At 47.9% G+C, this 9,720-nt stretch overlaps 1 protein-coding gene across 1 annotated transcript in view; it reads right to left on the bottom strand.

The window, feature by feature from the left end:
- Positions 1-5,151, bottom strand: part of LOC135827361 (uncharacterized) — a 26,415-nt gene extending 21,264 nt beyond the window's left edge. Inside the window, exons 1-2 of the mRNA XM_065339869.1 lie at positions 4,982-5,151; positions 644-773 (exon numbers count right to left, since the gene is read on the bottom strand). Coding sequence (XP_065195941.1) covers positions 644-767 — 124 coding nt within the window. The 5' untranslated portion in view covers positions 768-773; positions 4,982-5,151. The remainder of the gene's footprint in view (positions 1-643; positions 774-4,981) is intronic.
- Positions 5,152-9,720: the final 4,569 nt, after the last annotated feature.

Genomic DNA, 9,720 nt, shown 5'->3' with positions numbered 1-9,720 from the left:
ACATCTTCTCAACGCCAAATAAGGAGTGCAGAGCCTGGGTGCCAAGACCTATAGCCTTAAATGGGTTAATAGTGTTCATCGCTACACTTTCTTCTTCCTTTCTTCTGTTCTTTCGATTCAAAACATATTCTTCTGGTCTTGCATGAAAACTACGAAACATCGGCGAGCGCCGACCGCCCTTCAAAACTAATGGAATCAAAAAGAAAAAGAAGGAACGCTTCTCATATCATCTATTTGAGCCTCAGGCTGAGAAAAAGGTGCTCTGATTGGCCTCACGTGCACAACTGAGAAAAGGGCTCTTGAAAGCAGGGTACAGATTTTCGCGCTGTAAAGTTGCCTTCACATCTGAAAAAATCTATCTTGTCAAAACTCAAAAGCTCGGTTCGAAACCAGAACCCCTGTGAAATGGACAATACGCCGGTACTGTATAAGTTCAAATTTTCGTTATATCACTCCACCAGCCCGGCTTGTTACGTACTAATTTCGTTTTTGGCCGAGGTCTGCCACCCCGAACGGTCAGAAAAAAAGCTTTAGTTTGGTACAAACTTTAGTTATTTGGTGCCCGTGATTTACAAACGAAAATGTTTACCTATACGGTAGTGTGACGATCTACCTCGATCCAAACTTCGGTTCATGCACTTACATAGTAGCTTATTAATGCTGGCAGCTTGGCATTGCTGAGGCAGGGTAGTCATGGCAACCAAGCTAAACACCAGCATTGCGGACAGCTGCTGCTGCCGTGGCAAGCAGTATTTCCCGGGAGTCATGATTGACTGGCACACAGAGAGAGAGAGAGAGAGAGAGAACACACCAGAAAATCACATCAAGACAGAAAGCTTAGGAGAAAAGGCTTCAGAGCAGACCCGCTCTTTTCCCATTCACTCTGCAAACTCGAACTCGTTTCTCAATCAATCTTTACAACGCTTTGGCAAATGGCCCTCATCAAGACAGAAAGCATCGTATTAATTTGATGCTGTACAACTCAGACGATAGCAGCATTTGTGCAACAACAATGTTGCGCAACGAGAATATCCGAAGGGTGGCGTGCGCTGTTACTTGAACGCATTCCGTGTGACATCCAGCTAAAATAGATTTGAAATAATGATTGAAACACTCCGCCGCTCCACACTGCACTCTTGGCCCACATTCACTGCATCATACTCAATAGTGAGGAAACCGCATCATACTCAATAGTGAGGAAACTTTGTTCTTGGGTGGATGTTGAATATCTAGAGCCTAGAAAGCTGTTTAGCTCCGTGGGTATAGATAACTGTGTATCATTTGTTCATGCCGATAAGACCACATGCCACACACACACACACACACACACACACACACACACACACACACACACACACACACACACACACACACACACACACACACACACACACACACACACACACACACACACCACGCATACACACACACTTGTACTTGTACTTGCTCACTGCCAAAACTGGTCACGTGGGTCTCCCCGGGAGAGGGGAGAGAGACTCAAAAGGAATCTTGGAAAGATGACTCAATTGGCCATTGAACCACCCAACGGCCGACACCCCCTGAAATCCCCAAACTAGGGTGGACTTGAAATGATCCCACTTATGGGCTCACCACACCTCAGTGAGTGGGTGAGGACAAGGTGCAGAAATAGGATTGACGGCATCAGGGTATCCGTCAAGTTTTCGTACAACAAGTTTTCGTACAACACTCATCAGGAATCGTCGTTGTACTAAAGGACACTGAAACAAAAATTGAACTATTATAGAAACTCTAAGTTAGAGAAATAACACTAAGAGCAACAGCAGTGAAATTTACAAGTGTGAATTTTAACAATCAAAGCGAGAAATGAACAAAGGAGAAAGGAAGGAAAGACAACGTGATAACACATAACAGCAGTACATTACACCTAGAACATTAACGGCCGAGCTTGGCCGCACTAAACACGACACGTTACTTGAACAACTTCAACCCAATTATACTATCTTTCTGTACACACAAATTAGGCTTATACAGACGCTGATAGATAGCTTCCAACACTTTTAACTGTAGTCCATAACCATGACAACCACGGCACAATACAGTGAACGAAGAGTCGGAATACGAATTGCAACAATCAGGACTAGCTAGCAGATGATTGTACACTGAAGACTTGCTACCACGAAACCTACGCACAACACTAACACTCTCACCAGCACTCTCACCATCACTCCCATCACTGCTCTCCGACTAACTGCTCCCTCCGCCGTCCGTTCCATCCTCCGCTTCCTCTGTACTCTCTCTGTCTGACGACGATTCCTGATGAGTGTTGTACGAAAACTTGTTTGAATCCATATTTTTCCCTACACCATTTCTTCATATTTTCATCGTTTTATTGCACATCGTCTCCACCGTTTTTACATTGCATGAATAAAGTACACAAATGTCGGTTCAGCTAGTTTTATTGATTGCGGTTATCAAATTATTGTCTCCTCGCCGTGTGTTCAATTATTATTATTATTATTATGATCTTTATTTGAGGGATGACCCAAAGGCGGGTAGCCTATCCAGTGGTTCTCCACTTGTGCGATATTGAATAGGTAGCAGAATGGGGGGGGGGGGGGGGGGGGTGAAGTATTGGCCCGCCATCCTGGTGTGCTGTACATCGGCACATCATGTTGGTGTGCTGTACATTGGCACGTCATGCCTTGAAGCACCACATGGAGATGCCACTTCCACTCAGCACATAGCTATGGCTATGGGTGTAGGGTTATGTGTGTATGATTGGGGTCGCTTGACCTGTGCATACAGTTGCGTGTGTGTGTGTGTGTGTGTGTGTGTGTGTGTGTGTGTGCGTGTGTGTGTGTATGTAAATCGGCTGCAGGTCTCAAGCGTCACCGTTGTGGAACCTGTCCAAAGCGCCCCACTATGGCTGAACGCCAGCATTTCAAGTTTCACTGCCAAGTTTGCCACAACCGACGGTTCGGGAGGCGGCAAGATCTGGATCGCCACTTGGAGCATTGCGTGGCCATTTCTGGCAGCTGTCAATAGTAGTAGTAGTAGTGTGTATGTGTGTATGTGTGTGTGTGTGTGTGTGTGTGTGTGTGTGTGTGTGTGTGTGTGTGTGTGTGTGTGTGTGTGTGTGTGTGGTGTGTGTGTGTGCATGTGTATGTGTGTGTGTGTATAATTATATGTGTGTGTGTGTGTGTGTGTGTGTGTGTGTGTGTGTATAATTATATGTGTGTGTGTGTGTGTGTGTGTGTGTATGTGTATGTGTGTGTGTGTGTATGTGTGTGTGTATGTGTGTGTGTGTGTGTGTGTGTGTGTGTGTGTGTGTGTGTGTGTGTGTGTGTGTGTGTGTGTGTGTGTGTGTGTGTGTGTGTGACTGTGCTTGAAGGGGATGGTTGCACTTTTTGTAGCTCCGGTTTATCTGAGTTTTCAGTCGTTCCTCTTACTAGTCTTAGGCCACGGGGTGGCTCTGGGTCCACCAGAGTTGCCCCTGGCGTGTTTCTGAATTTGCTGGGGCGAGGGTTCCGCGACGCGGTCGCCAGGGCAGTGTATTTTCTGTCACGACCGTGGTCATCCTCGTCTCTCCATTCGCGGTGGTGTACCTGACCCCCGAATGGTTTCAAACTGCGAAGCTCGGAGTACAGTGGTGGCAGAGGCATGAGCTATGAGTGGAGACGGTTGCTGGAGATGGATGGTGATGAAGGGAGAAGAGTTACGCTGCCTGACGACGCGCGGGAAATTGTTTGATCCTGCAATTTCAGTTCGAGCGTGATGGACTTCTAGACGATGTGTCCTCATGGCTGTTTTTCAACGCTTGACCTATCGCTGATATCCCTGCGTGGAATGTTCTTCCAGTGGAATCCAGGTGGGACTTCGGGTGCCCACTCTCCATCACCTGGTTGATTTTTTTCGGAACTGCAATAATACAGGTTCAAATAATTATTGTTTCCTTTTTGTGCGTATCTCTTGTCATCTTTCTTTTCTATACGTCGCACACCAGATGTACTACTATCACTGTCTTTCTCCTGCTATCTCTCTCTGCTTGCTGTTTTTGTTTTTGTTGCCACTGCCCCTCATCATACCCATGCTTGGGTGGAGGGCGGCGTGACCCGTTAGGGTAGCTGTCAATACAGTACAGTGTGTGTGTGTGTGTGTGTGTGTGTGTGTGTGTGTGTATGTGTGTGTGTATGTGTGTGTGTGTGTGTGTGTGTATGTGTGTGTGTGTGTGTGTGTGTGTGTGTGTGTGTGTGTGTGTGTGTGTGTGTGTGTGTGTGTGTGTGTGTGTGTGTGTGTGTGTGTGTGTGTGTGTGTGTGTGTGTGTGTGTGTGTGTGTGTGTGGGCTGGACGGAAGTGTGCATATAGGTATAATTATTATAGCTCGGTCCTGGAGAACTGTGTTTGTAGCTGTGCGTGCGTGCATGTTTGACGTGGATTGGCCCATGTGTGTAGTGTGGCGTGCTTGGCTGTGGAGAACAGCAGGGTGTATAGCTGTGGAGAACAGCAGGGTGTATAGCTGTGTGTGTGTGTGTGTTGGTGGTGGTGGTGGGTCCAACTGTGTGTGGAGTTGTATGTGTGTGGGTGTATCAAATTCAGAGCACAACTGTTTACTTCATTAGTATAACACCTGCTCTTTTGCCCCCCCCCCCCTGCACTGCGGAGGTATAAACTAACTACAATGGCTGACTTCTAGATTTGACGTTTAACTCCAGCAAAAGCAGTCCCTTTCACACAAGGTTCGACTGCAATGCACCACATAGGGCAAACGAAAAGTGTGAAAAAGCAGGGCAAGCCCGAAATTTCGGTGGATGACAAGCCTGCTACTCTGAATGAAAAAGCCAAGAGAAAAACCCGCATGGGGAGGTTGAGAAAATGTAAATTTAATGCAATAACTCTACAAAGAGTAGCCTAGAACAGAGAGAAAGGAATAACAATCATGCCGACTGTAGGACAGTCTGCGACTAAAGTAATGGCGTCTACACTCGCGGATTTCCCTTACCTCTGTCCGGCAAGACGAAGGTTTACAGCGGCACAGGATTGACGGCGGTATCCAATGATGACTAAATCTTCTTAACTTAAAGCCCAAGTGCAAGTGGCAAGCGAAACTCAGCCGGTAACAGCTCGGCAAGCAGCAACTGTGATGAATCACGCAATATGCGATTCTGGATTTAGTTCCATTTTCCCCGGATCTCGATCGTGGTGCTACCCTTAGCATTCAGCAAAAAACTCGGCATGATCAAGAAACGACGTCTACCAGCTCTGAGGTGGCGTGCGTTAGTACCATTGGAGGCGGAAGCAGCACCCGCTGGAGTACGACCGTCTGTTAACTGCCCCTCGACCAGCCGTCCCGGATCCATTCTCGTTGCACCATTAGCCAACGGTGCCAAATATGTTCTCCTCGAGGAACCCTCGCACTAACCACCATCCAAAAACTCTTCATCTCGTACCGGTGCCCCCCCCCCCCCCCCGCATCAGTGACACCCGTACACGATCTCTCCCTAAATATAATAATCTTTATTTCAGGATTACCCAAAGGGGGCCGGGGCTCTGGCTATCATCGATGCATCATCATCATTGACGTAACGTCGTTGTTATCATCGTCACCTTTTTCTTTATTTAATAATTACTATTACTATTAATTTTAATATTATAATACGAACTTAGAAGTTGCGACTTCCGCGGTAGTTGGAACCTTACTTTATTAATTTTGATAGGGCAATCCCCACAGGCCTAAGGCCTTTTGAGAGGGTACCCTAAGAAATGAAGAACAGAATTACGGAAGGTATGCAGCATTGCAGGGAAGAATTTGAGCGGACCTCGGCTGGGAGGGCATTCCTCTTCTTCACGTCCCGATGGCGATCGTCCGTGGCAAATAGGTGCTGGGTGTGTTTATTTGAATTCGCAAACCGAACGGACTGAACATGTCCAATGACAAGGAAGCGAATGAGGTCCAAGTGACCCAGGAATGGGAAAACTTGGAAAGGAGACACAGATGAAAAATTAATATAATGGGAAAAGAAAGCTCTCAGCAAAAGACTCCTTTTTTGGTGTGGTAGTAGGTGGAAGCAAATTTTGTTGCTCCGCCAATCGGCTCCTTACTTTTGTTTTGTTTGTCGAGCACTGACCAAGGAAGCACAGCTATGGCTGACTCAACCCTAGACCTAGCCCTGATCGAGTTCAATGTGTTGCAGCAGGTAGCCAAGGACGCCCGAATTCCAGGATGGGACGACCTATCCAGGGCGGACCTCGTGTTCGCTCTCCGTAAGCAGGGCCAGGGAGCCAGCGCACCAGCCAGAGGAGCGCCATCTGAAACCGGTATGGTACCAATTGTATCAGAACTGTTAGACGTAGTCCGAGCACTTTCAATTGAGATTTCACAACTACGAAATGTGATTGAAACAAGTAAGTCTTCGCAAGAAAACTTCGAAGCCCAATTGTCACGATTGCGGGAAGAGATGGGGGAGCTCAAAAGTCAGCAAGTGCGAGCCCCGGGAGTGCCACTAACCACTCGGTACCAACCGAATACGTACGCTGCCACCCTTTCACGTGCATCTACTACAGAGCCCAATGTACAAGTAGGTCCAAATATGTACACTTCTACCATTCCTGGCGCATCCTCTACAGAGCCCATTGTACAAGTAGGTTCCCAGTACGCACCTCCCGCACCCAAACATGGCACGCGAATGACCAGCTCTGGCACTCCTTGTGACACTGACCGTAATGGTTGGCAGTATCCTCCACACCGACTCATGGCTCGTGCTCCCGCACTGCAGCGTTCTATTACATCACAGTACAAAAAGCCGATGTCCAGTAAGCGAGGCAGTCTCCAGGGGGCAGAAAGGATCAAGCGGAAGTGCTTCTACCTCGGAAATGTCGATCCTGGGTGTGAGGCTGACTCTATCAGGGAGTGGTGCAAAAAGAAAGCAGTTGACGTCCTCAGTTGCTCAATTTCGGAGTCCAAGTACTTTGGTACTGCTTATGCTCACCTTGTTGTTCCGGCTGAGCATACTGACCAGGTTCTCGAAGAAGATTTCTGGCCAAGCAAAGTTTCAATCAGGGAATGGAGATTTGCATCTGACAGCACAACCTTGGATCAGTCTGCTAGTAACTAAACCATGCAATTGGACCCACACCCACCTTCCTCACTGAACCCACACGCACACCCATTCTTTCCTACCAGACACTCCCTTCCCACTCACCAGCATTCTACACCACCCCAGCTCACACTCCTATCAACAAACTGTCGTTCTGTAGTGAATAAGTGTACAGAGCTTACTATTGTTGCTGAAGAGTGGCAGCCTGACATAATCTGCCTAACTGAAACCTGGCTCGACCCGAATATTGCACTTAATATTACGCGTTATGACACCTTCCGGAGGGACAGGCCCCCTGCAGAGAATAAGTCCGGGACAAGTGCAAGAGGTTATGGTGGTGTCGCTATCCTTGTTCGACAGAATAAGTTTAAGTCTGTTGCCATGCGTCCCGATCTAGCTCGCGATGGGTGCGAAGCCGTTTGGGTTCAACTCCAGCCGTATCCGGCTGCAGCTGAGCCGATCCTCCTCTGCTGCAGTTATCGTCCACCTTCTGCTAAGCCACCAGATATAGCAAGGTACTGCCAGACTCTCGAAGACGTACTCATTACTCTTCCTCTTTCATCTTCTCACGTTATCTTGACAGGTGATTTTAACAGCAAGCACACGTCATGGTGTTCGACAGATTCCACCAATACTGCCGGTGCTGAATTGTATCGCACGCTCAGTCCATTTGGTCTTCACCAACTCGTCAACACATGTACATACACGTCACCCTCTGGTGTCCAAGCCTGCTTGGATTTGGTGTTTAGTAACCGTGCCAATCTCTCGTCTTGCGTCGAAACTGACTGCCCTCTGGGCGCCTCAGACCATGCCATTGTGTACTGCCAGTTCGACATCCCCCTGCCTCAGTCTCCCCGCGAAATAACGTCTCAAGCTCAGGAGCTTAACCCTATGTCTTTCGATCTCCGACACGTCACACCTGCTGTGTGGGAGGCGGTCAATGCAGACTTAGACTCAGTACCTTGGAACTCATTAATATCCTCAGACGTGGACAGTGCACTTAGTAACCTGCACAGTGTCCTGCAGACTGTGCTGTCCAAGTATGTTCCCCTTCATAGCTCCCGCAAACCAAATCGAGCTCCCTCAACCCCAGGGTCTACACGCAAATATCATCCATGGGTTTCCACTGAACTACGCAAGGCTATCAAGTTGAAGCGTGACCTATTCAGCCTCTCCAAGAAATTCCCTACGGACTACAATCTATCAGCATATAAGGCACAGCGGAACCAGGTGAGACATCTCTCCCGCTGGTGCCACCGCCAGTACATTCGTTCAATCAAAACAACACTTACCTCAGGCAGCACTACGCTTCACCAGTTTGTCCGCAGTCAGCGATCGCACAAAGTAAAACCTGGCATCCCTGACATTGCAAGCCCTGATGGGCTGCTGGTGTCCGACAGCTTCCAAAAAGCAACCATCCTCAACAAGCAGTTTACCTCTGTCGCGGTGCCTGATGACCCACTTTTAGTAATATCCCCTCTCCAATTATGACACTCGTCTTACTCGCCAATTCACCCGCGTTCATATCACTACAGCAGATGTTCGTAAAGCCATCTCAAACCTGAAAGCTGGGAAAGCGCCAGGGCTAGACGGTATCACGAACAATATGATAAAGAAGCTATCTCCTGCGATTTCTTTTCCACTTAGCCGCCTATTTAACCTCTCCTTTACCACAGGCAAGTTCCCTACTGACTGGAAACTGGCTAAAATTGTGCCTATTTACAAGTGCAAAGGCAGCAAATCTCAAGCTAGTAACTATCGCCCAATTTCCCTCCTGTCCTGTATTTCCAAACTTTGCGAACGGCTCTTCTTCAATCAATTATATAATCATGTTTCTCCTGCTCTGGATCCCGCGCAATCTGGGTTTCGTCGTGGTGACTCGACCGCTCTACAGCTCACCAAGCTGATCCAAAACATTGCCGACCATCGTCATATGGGGCGGAAAGTTGCCATGTGCTTTTTCGACCTCGAGAAAGCTTTCGACACCGTGTGGCACCGTGCATTACTTGCTAAACTTTCCAAAGTTTTCGGTGTGTGTGACTCAGCGCTGGAGTGGATTACAGACTACCTATCCGACAGAACGCAAGTTGTCTTTGTAGGTGGACTTCTCTCAGATGCTTCACCTGTTCTGTCCGGAGTGCCCCAGGGATCCATCCTAGGGCCCCTCCTTTTCCTAGTGTATATAAATGATCTTCCCAGTCATGTTGAAGGTGTGTCCTTATTTGCTGACGATACTGCACTGCTCCGGTTCAATGAGTGTCTAGACAGGCTGCGAGACAGTCTCCAGCGCGGTATCAACGAAGTCCATCAGTGGATGACTACCTGGAGACTAAGACCTAATATCGCCAAGACTGAGATATTATTCCTGCCGAACTCAGAGCCAACCTATGCGTTCACTCTTCCCGGATCCCTCACAGACCTCACAGTGGTAAAGGAACACAAACATCTTGGTTTGGTCATTGACTCAGACTTATCGTTTAGTAGACATGTCGACTATATCTGTAGCAAAGTCAGTAAAGCTGTTGGCTACCTCGTGTCTCACTGCTCCCACCTACCGCTTGAATGCATTCGCCTTTTTTATCATTGCTATATTCTCCCCATTTTTCTCTCTTGCTCAACCGCCTGGTCATCCCTACTAAGTAAA

This window comes from Sycon ciliatum, chromosome 11 (genome assembly GCF_964019385.1).
Source record: "Sycon ciliatum chromosome 11, ocSycCili1.1, whole genome shotgun sequence".
Taxonomy (NCBI): Eukaryota; Metazoa; Porifera; class Calcarea; order Leucosolenida; family Sycettidae; genus Sycon; species Sycon ciliatum.
Note: the sequence above shows the minus strand (reverse complement) of the source record. Positions and strands in the feature narration are given on the sequence as shown.